Source organism: Talpa occidentalis, unplaced genomic scaffold, assembly GCF_014898055.3.
Source record: "Talpa occidentalis isolate TD23 unplaced genomic scaffold, MPIMG_talOcc4v2.1, whole genome shotgun sequence".
Taxonomy (NCBI): Eukaryota; Metazoa; Chordata; class Mammalia; order Eulipotyphla; family Talpidae; genus Talpa; species Talpa occidentalis.
Window position 1 is genome coordinate 147,846,361 of NW_026555331.1, and position 14,491 is coordinate 147,860,851.

Below are 14,491 nucleotides of genomic sequence, written 5' to 3' on the forward strand. Positions count from 1 at the left end.
GCAAGGTGTTTTCCACTATCACATATTAATTGCAGTGGTGTAATAGTCACTCCCTTCTTAACCAAAATGCTGGTTCATAAATGAGTTTTCAAAATCTCAGGGTGGATAAAGATCAGCCTTAAGGCAGCCAGGCTGAGAGAGCAGTAAATGGAGAGCTGGGCACCTGGTTGGAGGAGAAAAGTGTGCTCTGATTCCCTCCCGAGAGGGGAATCCATGGGCCTGAGGATCTGTGGCCACTGGGAGGTGCTGTGGGCCCACAGATGTGGGTTACACCAAAGGGGGAGACAGTGCTCAGGAGAGCCCATCAAAGGGGAGTCTTGGCCACATGCCTTGTCAGACAGGGGAACTGAGTCACTGGGAGGTCCCAGGACCCCTGGAGAGACTGAGACTCCTCACCCAGGGAGGTGGACACGGCCTTGACCACAGTCTGCACTGGATTGGAGAGTGAAGAAGGTAGGGGGTCACATGCTGTGCAACTGTTGACAGGAGGGGCAGGCAGAGGAGAACAGGTGGTTTTGGGCATATGGGGAGGGACTGAGCCCACACCCACCACATGGGCTGTGCAACAAGGCATGGACAGAGTGACCAGCCTTGGGCTTGGTTAAAGGCACAGCAGGCCAGGGGAGTCCAGCAGGGAGAGGAACAGCAGGGCAGTGACATCAGAGCACTGACATCAGCGGCAAGTGCCCAATCAGGACCCAGGAGGTGACTAACTCAGCCAGGAGCTGCCAGGGCCTGAGGCTGCCATGGGCTCCAGACTCCTCTGCTGTGTGGCCCTTTGTCTCCTGGGAGCAGGTGGGTCCTGGCACCGTGGGGAGCCTGGGTGGGGCTCAGCTGCCTGCTGACCAGCCTGCCCTGGTGATGTATTATGAAGAGTTACAGCATCTGAATGAAATCTACATGCAACTATCTACTGACTGACTGAAAGTTCAGACCCCCTGGGAGCCCTGGATTCAGATGCTGTTCCTCCCACTCTGAGTTGCTCACTGGACATCTGTCATTGGAGCCCAGAGAGGGGCGTGGCCCTGTCACAGGTTGGCCCTGGGTGTGACATCTCACAATACTCCCTTACAGCCCCACTCCACTCTCATCAGCACCCACAGCCCCAGCACCCTTAGTCTCCTGTCCCCGCCATGAGTGTCTCCCTCCTATTCTGGGGGTTCTGGGGTCTCCTGCAGGCAGGTGAGTCCTGGGTGGGGCCCCTGCCTGGGGGACATGGTCAAGGCCTCAGTGCTCAGCCTCTCCGTTGTGTCTGGGGCTCCATCAGCTTCATCTCCTCTTTCACAGGTGTGGAGAAGGCTGGGGTCTCTCAGAGCCCCAGATTCCAGGTCCTGAGGACAGAACAGAGGGTGAACTTGAGTTGTGTCCAGGAAATGAACTACAACTACATGTACTGGTATCGCCAGGACCCGGGACTCGGGCTGAGGCTGATCTATTACTCCATTACCTCCAAGAGTATAAATGAAGGTGACATCCCAAAGGGTACAATGTGTCCAGACCAAATAAAAAGAACTTCCTGCTCACGCTGGAGTCTGCCACCACCTCCCAGATAGCTGTGTACTTCTGTGCCAGCAGTGATGCACAGCGCTGCAGGCTCACCTCCTCTCTGCACAAGAAAGCGGGGCCAGCACCCCAGGACTCATCATGCCCTTTGCTGACCCAGAACAGGGAACCCTGGAGCCCTGAGGCCCTGGGCAGTGTGAACCCAGGTGATGAGTCACACCAGCATGCCTCTGGGTCAGCTGTGTCCTTGGTTACTGGTGATCATGCTTGCTCAAAGGCTTTGCTTCTCCTTGGCTGAGATGGTAACTTTCTTTTGCTTCTCTGCTAGTCCTTGATGGGAGTTGATGTCCTCTGTGATCTGTTGACTCATGAAAGGTAGATTAGTGCTGAGGACCAGCCTGCCCTCTGGGGGAGCCGGTGACCTTGCCCCTTATGGAGGCCCTGCCCAAGCCAGGGTAGGGAAACACACAAACATCTATAGGATGGAGGACAATCCCCGACTGTCCTCCCTCCTCTGACCACAGTCACCGCTCTGAGCCCCTCAGACTCTCAGGCCATATCTGCCACGTCCAGGGAGGCCCGAGGCCTGGCCTCCTGTGCCCGGGGTGCACATGCGCTCAGCCTGCATCTCCCAACCCAGGCCTGATCCCCCTGACAACGTCCCGCCTGCGGGTTAAGTTGGGACTCACACAACGTGCTGGTCTACTGACATGAGAGCCCGGGACTCAGGGGAGAGAGATTTTACTCTGAAAGACTCGGAAATAAATAGTAAACTATGACTTTTGCCCCTGCTCGTCTTCATTCACTGATCATGAGCAATTCTCTGATGCAAGGACTGTGCGTGGGGTTTCACACTCAGATCCTGGCCTCCCAGCCTGAGCTCCCGTGTGTGAACGTGAGTGAGCACGAGGCAGAGAGAGTGTGTTAAGAGCTTGCATAGAATGTTCTCTTGTGGGACGAGCATCTGTGCATTAGTGCGTATAAGCCTTACATCTCTGCTGTGGGAATTTATAATGTAAAATACATAAAATTTAAAATCTTCTAATGTAATGCTGAAAGTGAGATATATATTCAGGTTAGGGATAGGATATAAAAGAAAAGAACAAGGATGTCTATAGGTTAAGGGAATTAAATATAAGGACTCTAGTCCTAGCTGCATGTGTTAGTTTGGGCTGGCGCATTTTAAGGATTCATAAAGTCAGAAATTTTGTGTAAAATATATAAATCCTCTCTAAAACTGCAGTATCTAACATTCAGGAATAACTGGTAAAAAAAATGAGGAAATATTTAGATTTCATGAATCAGGAGGAGCTGTGGTTAGAACCAAGTTGTTTTTGTGGCTGGTCCATCACAGAGTATTTGTCCATCATCACATACTAATTGCAAAGATATAAAAAATATTCCCTTCTTAATCGAAATGCTGGTTCATACACCGACTCACACAAATATGGTGGAATTAAAGGTGAAGCTTAAATCTTCAGCCAGAGAGCAGTAAATGGAGAGCTGGGCACCTGGGTGGCTGGGGACTGTCTGCTCTGGCTCACACACCAGGGAGGAATCCATGGGCCTGAGGACCTGTGGCCAACTGGGAGGCGCTGTGGGCTAGGGATGTGGGTTACACCAGAGGGGGGAACAGTGTCCAGGAAGGCCCAGCTGAAGGGGAGTCTTGGCCACATGCCTTGTCAGGGAGGGGGAATGAGTCTCTGGAAGGTCCCAGAACACCAGGAGCAACAGAGACTCCCCTGTCCAGTATAGTAGATGTGGGCCTGGACCTCAGCCTGTACCAAGGAGGCAGCTCCCTGCACCTGCACAGGAAGTGGAGGTTAAGGAGTTGGGGGACAAGGGAAGGGAAACTAGCAGCAGGCAGGACAGGCAGAGGAGAAGGTGTGTTTGTGGGTATATGGGGAGGGGCTAAGCCCACAACCACCCACGTGTGGGTTGTGCAGACAGGAATGGACAGAGAGTGACCAGCCTTGGGTCCTGTTAAAGGAATAGCCAGCCAGGGGAGTCCTGCAGGGAGAGGAACTGCAGGGCAGTGAAGTCTCAGCAGTGACATCAGCAGCAAGTGCCCAGTCAGGGCCCAGGAGGTGACTAACTCAGACCCCCCTGAGCCAGGAGCTGCCAGGACCTGAGGCTGCCATGGGTTCCAGGCTCCTCTGCTGTGTGGCTCTTAGTCTCCTGCTAGCAGGTGGGTCCTGGCAGCCTGGGGAGACCAGGAGGGCTCAGCTGCCTGCTGACCAGCCTGCCCCGGTAATGGCTGAGCAGAGGCTTCCCCTGGCTCTGCCTCAGCTCCTGTGTGTCTCCTCCCACAGGCCCAGTGGACTCCGAAGTCACGCAGAACCCTAAGCATCTGGTCACAGCAAGAGGACAGAATGTGACCCTGAGATGTTCCTATGAGACTGGACATGAGTCTATATACTTGTACTAGCAGACCCCAGGCCAGGGCCCCAAGTTCCCAGTTCAGTATTACGATGGAAAACAGCAAGAAAAAGGAAGTCTCCCTCAATGATTCACAGCTGAGCAGTTCAGGACCATCGCTCTGAGCTCACCCTGATGCCTGTGGAGCTGGGGGCTGCTGTATCTCTGTGCCAGCTGCTGGGCACAGCCCCGCAGGAGCAGCAGCCCAGAGCACAAACACCCTCCTGCCCAGCTCAGGAGTGAGGGTGAGGGCGGGGGCTGCAGCAGGAGATTCAGCCCTGGGGGAAAGACACAGAAATCACTCATTATAACTTTGATTATTTATTCCCCAGCAGGCAGTGTCCTAAACAGGCTACTCCTGTGACTCTGGCTTCACGGCTCCTTCCAGTCCTGGGTTTGCTGACTGCCCCAGATCCAGGACAGGAGCTGGGCCCAGGGACTGGACACAATCTCAGGGCCCTCAGATAAGAAACTCAAGGTCAGGCCACAGGAACAGCTGCATGATCTGTGGGCCCCAGGCTCAAACCTGATTCACAACATGAAGAGCACGGCCACAGATTTGGGCCGGCACAGGCCCTCTAAGGAGGGGATCTGGCCCCAGAGCACTTGTGAGCCCCACTTCTGTATCACTCAGTGCCAGTTGTTCTCCTTGAGGAGACATCCTTGTGGCATGGGATGACCCAAGGAAAAGAGAACATTTCCCTTCATCCTGGAGTCACCCTCCCCGGCTGTGCTCCTGGGGTCCTGTGAGGTCTGAGGACCCACTGTCTCCCCAGGGAGGGGCAGTGACATGTGAGGTTTGTCTGCTGCTGCTGCCCCTCCACACACGGGGCTGGGCTCCGGGGCAGGACAGTCTCCAGCTGCCCTGGCCAGTGTCCATGTCAGGGACTTGACAAGAAACAGAGAAAAGGGTGTTGTAATGAAGTCCTAATGGCCCGCCCTGAGCTGTGGAATCAGACAGCAGGGGAATCCCTCCCAGGGGAAGGTCAGTGACAGGATGTAAGTCTCTCTTGATCTTCACAGTATTGGGACCGTCTGGGACAAAGTTCATAAAAATTACCAGGATTAGATCAGGATGTTTTCTAAAGGTGAATTTACATGAATAGAGTCAGTTTGTTGTGATGCATCACACCATGGAAGTGAAATCTACATGAAGCTGTAAGCTGACTGATAGAGAGTTCATATACTTGTGAGACAGCATGGATTCAAATGATGTTTGTCCCACTCTGAGCTGCCCACTGGACATTTGTCACTGGAGCCAGGGAAGGGGCGTGGCCCTGTCACAGGTTGGCCCTGGGCCAGGAGGGCTGTGACATCTCACAACACTCCCTTCACAGCCCCACTCCCTTCTCAGCACCTGCATCACCCCAGCACCCTCAGTCTCCTGTCCCTGCCATGAGCTTCTCCCTCCTATGTTGGGGAGTCTGGGGTCTCCTGCAGGCAGGTGAGTCCTGGGCGGGGCCCCTGTCCTGGGGGACATGGTCAAGGCCTCAGTGCTCAGCCTCTCTTTTGTGTCTGCGGCTCCATCAGCTTCATCTCCTTGTGCACAGGTGTGGTAAAGGCTGGGTCTCTCAGAGCCCCAGATTCCAGATCCTGATGAAAAGACAGCGTGGGAACCTGAGTTGTGTCCAGGATATGAAACACGACTACATGTACTGGTATCGCCAGGACCCAGAACTTGGGCTGAGGCTGATCTATTACTCCTTTGATGTCAATAATACAGACAAAGGAGACATCCACCATGGGTACATCGTCTCCAGACTAAAACAGAACAACTTCCTGCTCACGCTGGAGTCTGCCACCCCCAACCAGACATCTGTGTACTTCTGTGCCAGCAAAGATGCACAGTGCTGCAGGCTCAGCTCCTCTCTGCACAAGAAGGCAGAGGGGTCTGGACCCTAGGTCTCAGCAGAGCCCTTTGCAAACTTTTAGCTCAGGAACCCTGGAGCACTTGGATTGCTGCAGGTGGTGTTTTCCTGGGGAGGGAGTCGCATGCACAGCAGTCTCAGTTGTCCTGACCTGACTCAGAGCCTTGGGGCAAATGCCCCTGTGGCTGCTGATTTTATCTTGCACAGCTCCCCTGGCCTCTCTGCCCCAGCCCCCCTCCTCCCTCACTTGTGTCCCTTCTCATCTCAGAGACTGGGTCTGTTTCCCTGCCTGGACATGGACCCTTCCTTCCAGAGGAGGCTCACTCCTGCTGTGGGCTGTGACCCCACACCTGCTCCCCAGGAGCTCTCCCTCCTCTGCTGTGGAGCTCAGCCTCCTTCTGATAAACCCTCCTGCTTGCCTGTGCCCTTAGTGGGTGAATTTAGGCTCGATGGAGTTTCTAGTACCTGTACGGGTTTGATTCTCAAGTAGATGTTAACCCCATGAAGGTAAATGCTCTGACTCTGCGCTCATTACAATGTGCTTCACAGGGATCCCATCCAGAGAGAATGGAGAGGGAGATGGGGGCGTGAATGAAGGAATGAATGAATGAAAAGCACTGACTGGCCGGGGAAGTGGTCACAGAAGTGAGCAGGACCCTCATTACCTGCCCGATCATATGATATAAATGAACCATATAATGGGGGGCATATACAGAGTCTTTAATAAATGGTGCTGGGGAAGCCAGAAGGTCACGCCAAAAAGAATGAATTTGGATCACTCTAATTCCATACACAAAAATGAACTCCAAATGCATTAAAAGTTAGATATATAACCTGCCACAATTAAACATAGCGAGGAAAACATGAGTGGTATGTGCCATCATATCATGGAACATCATATCATTGACATCAATGGCCTTCAATCTCTTGGGGCAGAAAATCCTGGACACAGACATGGAACCGGCTCCCACCCAGGTCAAGGTCTGAGACATGGTTACAGCATCAGGGCCCCCTCAGTTTCTGCTTCAGTGTCTGCCCTTCATGCCAGCCCTGAGGGTGCTGCCTCGCCCAGACCCGGGCCCTGTGGTTTTACCCTGGACTGAACGTCAGGAGAGACTTAGATTAGAAACAGGAATCATGTGAGCCCAGGCCAGTGTCCCGGGTCAGTGACTTACAGGAAACAGCACAATGAGTGTGAACTGCTGGAGCTCCTGCCCTGGGGCTTGGACCAGATAGTAGGGGACTCTGGGGTGGAAGGACAGGAAGGATGGGCCAGACTTAAATTTCAAACACAATATTGGCAGCAGCTGGGGCACAGGAGTCATAAAAACCATCAGGATCACATCAGGATTTTCCTACAAGAGAAACTACAGAGAATCTAGATGAGAATGTCAGTGTACTGTGAAGAGTTACAGCATAGGAAGGAAATCTACATGCAGCTATCAACTGACTGACGGAGAGTTCAGACCCCTTGGGAGCCCTGGATTCAGATGCTGCTCCTCCCACTCTGAGCTGCTCTCTGGACATTTTGCATTGGAGCCCAGGGAGGGGCGTGGCCCTGTTACAGGTTGGCCCTGGGCCAGGAGGGCTGTTACATCTCACAACACTCCCTCACAGCCCTGCTCCCCTCTCATCAGCACCCACAGCCCCAGGACCAGCAGTCTCTGATCTCTGCCATGAGTGTCCCCCTCCTGTGCTGGGGGGTCTGGGGTCTCTTGCAGGCAGGTGAGTCCTGGGCAGGGCCCCTGTCCTGGGGGACACTGTCAAGGCCTCAGTGCTCAGTCGCTCCGTTATGTCTGCAGCTCCATCAGCTTCATCTCCTTGTGCACAGGTGTGGTGAATGCTAGGATCTCTCAGGACCCCAGATTCCAGATCCTGAGGACAGAACAGAGGTGCAACCTGAGTTGTGTACAGGATATGAACCATGACTACATGTACTGGTATCGCCAGGACCCGGGACTAGGACTGAGACTGATCTGTTATACCTCTTCTTCTGGTACCTTATATGAGGGAGACATCACTGAGGGGTACAAAGTCTACAGAGAAAATAGTAACAAATTCCTGCTCATGCTGGAGCCTGCCAACACCTCCCGGACAGCTGTGTACTTCTGTGCCACCAGCTATGCACAGTGCTGCAGGCTCACCTCCTCTCTGCACAAGAAGGCGGGGGCCCTGCACTCCGGGACACAGCAGAGCCTTTGCAGACTCTGAGCTCAGGGAATCCTAAAATAGGGGTCCCTGCAGTCGGTGCGAACCTGGGTGAGTGAGTCACCCCTCAGCTGCCCTGGGGGCAGATGCCCCCGTGGCTACTGATTAAGCTTGCACAGCTCACCTGGCCTCTCTGCTCCAGCCCCCTGTCCTCACCCATCACCGCTTCTTATCTCAGAGTCTGGGTCTGTTTCCCCGGCCTGGACATGGACTCTTCCTTCCAGAAGAGGCTCACTCCTGCTCTGGGCAGCGCAGCCCCACACCTGCTCCCCAGGTGCTCTCCCTCCTCACTGAGGAGCTCAATATCTTGTGTTCGGCTCTCGTGGAGCCTGTGGACTTAATGGTAGAATGGTGAAATTTCCCATCTTCTTGTCTGCTTATTTTTCATCTTCACTCAATGTTAATCTTATAAGGCAAATGCTGTGACTCCACATAATGAAGTTTGCACAAGTCCCTCCTTGACACACTCTAGACCAGGATGTAACGGAAATGGTATCTGGGAAATGCCGATTCCCTCCACCTGGTAGCGCAACACCTACTAGCCCAGCGTGGATCCTAAGGCCTGACATCTGCTCACACGGTGTCACCCTTGACTTGACCCTCAACACTTTCTTCCCCTCAAATAATGTTTAGTAGGTAAAGTTGGTGTATCCCCTGTACACCAGGCCAGCGTGATTGTCCCCTAACCATGATACTTGGATCATATTTCCAGACCCTAACTAGGAAATTTCTCATCAAGGGGACACACAGAGTCCCCCATAGGCACTGGGGGCTCTGTCTCTTCATGAGCTTCTGTGATGCTGGAGTAGCCTGGACACCAGGAGCTCTGGTTAGAACGAGGGGCCAGTGGAGACAGCAGGATGAGACCTCGTCTCAGACACATCCTTGACTCAATTCTTGGTTTTGGACACTAGCAGCAAAATCGCCCTCAGGGACAGTCGTTCATCTCATCTGTGATCAGGAGCAGCTGCGTTTGGAAACATGGTTTTCATGGCCTGCATCTCTGCACGGTGTTTTCCACCATCACATCCTAATTGCAGTGGTGTAATAATCACTCCCTTCTTAACCAAAATGCTGGTTCATACAATAAGTTCACACAATCTAAGGGTGGAGTTAAAGATCAGCCTTTAGGCAGCCAGGCTGAGAGAGCAGTAAATGCAGAGCTGGGCATCTGGTTGGTGGAGGAATGTCTACTCTGATTCCCTCACAGGAGGGGAATCCATGAGCTTGAGCACCTGTGGCCACTGGGAGGCACTGTGGGACCATAGATGTGGGTTACACCAGAGGGGGAGACAGTGCTGAGGAGGGCTCAGCTGAAGGGGAATCCTTGTCAGGGAGGGGTCTGAGTTGCTAGAAGTTCATAGAACACCTGGAGCCAGAGACAATTCCCTGCCCAGGGATGCAAATGTGGGCCTTGCCTTCAGCCTGCACCAAGGAGGCAGCTCCCTGCACCTGCACAGGAAGTGGAGGTGGAGGAGTTGGGGGCCAAGGGTTGGAACTAGCAACATGCAGGACAGACAGAGCAGAAGGGGTGTTTGTGGGCATATGGGGAGGGGCTGAGCCCACACCCACCGACGTGAGGTTGCGCAGACTGGGAATGGACAGAGAGTGTCCAGCCTTTGGTCCTGTTAAAGGCACAGCAGGCCAGGGGAGTCCTGCAGGGAGAAGAACAGCAGGGCAGTGACATAACAGCAGTGACATCAGCGGCAAGTGCCCAGTCAGGGCCCAGGAGGTGACTAACTCAGACCCCTCTGAGCCAGGAACTGACAGGGCCTGAGGCCTCCATGGGCTCCAGGCTCCTCTGCTGTGTGGCCCTTTGTCTCCTGGGAGCAGGTGGGTCCTGGCACCCTGGGGAGCTCGGCAGAACCTCAGCTGCCTGGTGGCCAGCCTGCCCTGGTGATGGCTGAGCAGAGGCTTCCCCTGGCTCTGCCTCAGCTCCTGTGTGTCTCCTCCCACAGGCCCAGTGGACTCTGAAGTCACGCAAAACCCCAAGTATCTGGAAACAGTGAGAGGACAGAACGCGAACCTCACATGTTCCTGTGAGACTGGACACCTGTCTGTGTACTGGTACAAGCAGGCCCCGGGCCAGAGCCCTTAGTTCCAGTTTCAGTGTTATGGTGGAAAGAGCAAAAAAAGACGAAGTCTCCCTAAACAGTTCGAAGGTGAACAGTTCAAAGACCATCACTCTGAGCTGAACATGAGGCCCGTGGAGCTGGGGACCAGGGCCTTTATCTCAGCGCCAGCAGCTTGGCAAGCCCCGCAGGTCAGCAGCCCAGAGCACAAACACCCTCCTGCCCAGCTCAGGAGTGAGGGCGAGGGCGGGGGCTGCAGCAGGAGGCTCACCCTGGGGAAAGACACAGAATCACTCATTAAGACTTGGATTATTTATGCACCTGCGGGAATGTCCTGAACAGTCTGCGCCTGTGTCTCTGGCTTCACAGCTCCTTCCAGGCCAGGTTTGTTGACTCCCCAGACCCAGGACAGGAGCTGAGCCCCAGGAACCCGGCACCCCCTCAGGGCCCTCAGATGAGAAGCACAAGGTCAGGTCAGGACACAGGACTGGCTTCATGATCTGTGGGCCCCCGGCTCAAACCTGATTCACAACATGAAGGGCACAGCCACAGATCTGGGCTGGCGCAGGCCCTCGACGGAGGGGATCTGTGGCCCAGAACACTGTAAGCACCACTTTTGCATCACTCAGTGCCAGTTGTTCTCCATGAAGAGACATCCCCGTGGCATGGTATGACCCAAGGAAAAGAGAACATTTCCCTTCACCCTGGAGTCACCCTCCCCAGCTGTGCTCCTGGGGTCCTGTGAGCTCTGAGCACCCACTGTCTCCCCAAGGAAGAGCAGCGACGCATGAGGTGTGTCTGTTGCCACTGCCCCTCACACACGCGTCTGGGCTCCGGGGCAGGACAGTCTCCAGCTGCCCTGGCCAGTGTCCATGTCAGGGACTTGACAAGAAACAGAGAAAAGGGTGTTGTCATGAAATGCTAATGGCCCCGCCCTGAGCTGTGGGGTCAGACAGCAGGGGAATCCCTCCCAGGGGAAGGTCAGTGACAGGATGAGTCTCTCTAGGGACCATCTGGGACACAGACGTCATGAAAATCCCTGGGACTCTCTAAGGATAGAAATGTTTGAGAGGGCTTCCCTGGTGGTGCAGCAGGTTGCGTGCAGCACTGTGAAGCTGTCCGCGGGCTCTGCAGTGCAAGCTTGACCCCGGCCAGCCAGGGAGCAGTCCATATGGCACAGCAGACCTCTCCTATCTCCCCGCTGCTCCCCTCAGCAGTGTGTTTTGGTCAGTCTGCCTGTTCTGCTCCCACTCTCTCTCTGGTGAATCTTTCCACCCCTCCACCCCCGCATCTCTGGCCTGTACCCAGTTCTTGTATGCATAAATATGTAAAACTTAAAAAAAAAAAAAAAGAAATATTGAGAGGAATAAACCAGGGTGATGTGAACACTCTCTCCGGAATGACACGTAGGAAAAGCAACACACTGACTGACACAGAGGTGCAGAAACTGTATGACTTGTGTCAACCCAGGAAGATGCATCTTCCCACTCACTGGATATTTTGCGTTAAAGCCCGGGGAGGGGCGTGGCCCTGTCACAGGTTGGCCCTGGGCCAGGAGGCCTGTGACATCTCACAACACTCCCTCACAGCCACACTCCCTTCTCGGCACCCACAGCCCCAGCACCCTCAGTCTCCTGGCCCTGCCATGAGCGTCGCCCTCCTGTGCTGGGGGGTCTGGGGTCTCCTGCAGGCAGGTGAGTCCTGGGCAACACGGTCAAAGCCTCAATACTCAGCCTCTCCTTTGTGTCTGCAGCTCCATCAGCTTCATCTCCTTGTGCACAGGTGTGGTGAAGGCTGGGGTCTCTCAGAGCCCGAGATACCAGATCCTGAGGACAAAACAGCGTGGGCAGCTGAGCTGTGCCCAGGATATGGACTATAACTACATGTACTGGTATCGCCAGGACCCGGAACTCGGGCTAAGGCTTCTCCATTACTCAGCGAATACTAATCTCAGCGCTGAAGGAGACATCCCTGGTGGGTACAAGGTCTCTAGACCAGACAAAGCCAAGTTCCTGCTCACGCTGGAGTCTGCCACCACCTCCCAGACAGCTGTGTACTTCTGTGCCACCAGCTATGCACAGCGCTGCAGGCTCACCTCCTCTCTGCACAAGAAGGCGGGGCTCTCACCCCGGGGCTCATCAGAGCACTTGTACACTGTCAGCACAGTGAGTTCTGAAGCCCTGGGGTCCCCGCCGAAGCTGTGAACCCGGGTGAGTGAGTCACAGCCCTGGTGGCAACGGAAAATAGTGTTTCCATGTAGAATCCACAGGCACCATAGACCTCAAAATCTACAAGCTGAATTCTTCTGTCTTTTCTCATCCACTGACTGTACTAATTGTCATGGTACATATTTTTTTGCCTTAATCCAAGTCTGGTTCATACACTCTTTGGTCCCGGGCTATTTTTGCATAGAAGGGGACCCTGCATCGGCCAGGAGGGGAATGTAAAATGCTCATTTCTGTAGATGGGAACGTTGGGATCACATGTCAGAGTAAAATTCAGAGTGGTTCAGAATAAAAGTCTGTTCTAATTAGACAGAAAACATGAATCTATGAGCTCATGGGCCGGTGGCCACTAAGAGGCGCTGTGGGCCCACAGATGTCGGGATGCACCAGAGGGGGACAGAGCCCAGGAGGGCCCAGCTGAAGGGAAGTCTCAACTAAATACCTAGCCAGGCAGGTGGATCGAACACTGGGAGGACAAGGACCTGGAATGATAAGTCTCCTCTGCCCATGGAAATGAACATGGGCCTTGAACTTCAGTAGCCACCAGTGGGGCAGCTCCAGCACCTGCAAAGGAAACAGAGGGTGAAGGAGTTGGGGGATCATGGGCTGGTGTGAGGAGAGACGGGCAGTGGAGATCAGAAGTTTGTGGGCCTATGGAGAGGGGCTGAGCCCACACACAACCACGTGAGGCTGTGCAGACAGGAAAGGACAAAGAGTGACCAGCCTTGGGCCCTGATAAAGGCGCAACAGGCCAGGGAGTCCTGCAGGGAGAGGAACAGCAGGGCAGTGACATCACAGCAGTGACATCAGCGACAAGTGCCCAATCAGGCCCAGGAGGTGACTAACTCAGTCTCCCCTGAGCCAGGAGCTACCAGGGCCTGAGGCGCCATGGGCTCCAGGCTCCTCTGCTGTGTGGCCCTTTGTCTCCTGGGAGCAGGTGGGTCCTGGCACCCTGGGGAGCTCGGCAGAACCTCAGCTGCCTGGTGACCAGCCTGCCCTGGTGATGGCTGAGCAGAGGCTTCCCCTGGCTCTGCCTCAGCTCCTGTGTGTCTCCTCCCACAGGCCCAGTGGCCTCTGAAGTCACGCAGAACCCCAAGTATCTGGTCACAGCAGAGGACAGAACGTGACCCTGAGATGTTCCTATGAGACAAAACACCAGTCTGTGTACTGGTACAAGCAGGCCCCAGGCCAGGGCCCCGATTTCCTGGTTCAGTATTACAATGGGAAACAGCAAGAAAAAGGAAGTCTCCCTGACCGATTCAAAGTTGGGCAGTTACAAGTCCGTCGTCGCTCTGAGCTGAATATGAGCCTCGTGGAGCCGGGGACTCGGCCCTGTATCTCTGCGCCAGCAGCTTGGCACAGCCCTGCAGGAGCAACAGCCCAGAGCACAAAAACCCACCAGCCCAGCTCAGGAAGTGGGGGGAGGGCGGGGCGGGGCAGGAGCCCAGCCCTAGGTGCAAGACAGTGTGTCTGGGCTCCTGTGTGGGATACATGATGACTTGAAAACAGCCACCATAGTTTATTTTACTACTTATTACCTGTGGGAGGTGTCCTTCCCTTGTTAGATTTCAGAACTGCTGCAGGGAGGTTACAAACTCAAGTCTGCTTTGAACACCTGTGCACCCCCCACACCCACCCTCAGGTAGAATCGCCCCTCATCTGGCTTCCCCTTCCAGGCCCAGATTAGCTACACAGGGTAGATCAATCATTTTACTGCTCATCACCGTATCAATCCATCAGTGTTATTTGGCTTATTTGTAGATGTGAGCAGTGTCCTCAACAGGCTGCTCCTCTCACTCTGGCTGCACGGCTCCTTGTAGCCCGGGTTTGCTGACTCCCCCAGACCCAGGACAGGAGCTGATGCCCCACCCCCTTAGGAACCCCAGATGAGAAACACAAGGTCACGGCCTCAGGACCAGCTGCATGATCTGTGGGCCTGAGGATCAAACCTGATTCAGAACATGAAGGTTAGGGCCACAGACCTGGGCTGACTCCAGCCCTCTAAGGATGGGGTTCCGTGCCCCTGAGCACCCGTGACCCGGCTATACTCATCACTCACTAGTGACAATCGTTCTGCACAAGGAGAGCCCCGTGACATATGAACACCCGATAAGAAGAGAACATTTTCCAGTCTCCCTGGATGGGCCCCTCCCTGAAACCCCACACTCACCTGTGCTCCTGGGCAGGAGGTCCCCTG

General features: G+C 54.6%; 1 pseudogene and 1 gene segment (V, D, J or C); both read left to right on the forward strand.

Annotated features, from left to right (window-relative positions):
- The first annotated feature begins 746 nt into the window (after window positions 1-746).
- On the forward strand, window positions 747-1,686 carry LOC119251063 (T cell receptor beta variable 6-1-like; annotated as a pseudogene).
- A 10,028-nt stretch (window positions 1,687-11,714) lies between these two features.
- LOC119251073 (T cell receptor beta variable 6-2-like) lies at window positions 11,715-12,273 on the forward strand. The segment is given in 2 exon segments: window positions 11,715-11,763; window positions 11,852-12,273. Coding segments are annotated over 2 exon segments (471 nt in total).
- Window positions 12,274-14,491: the final 2,218 nt, after the last annotated feature.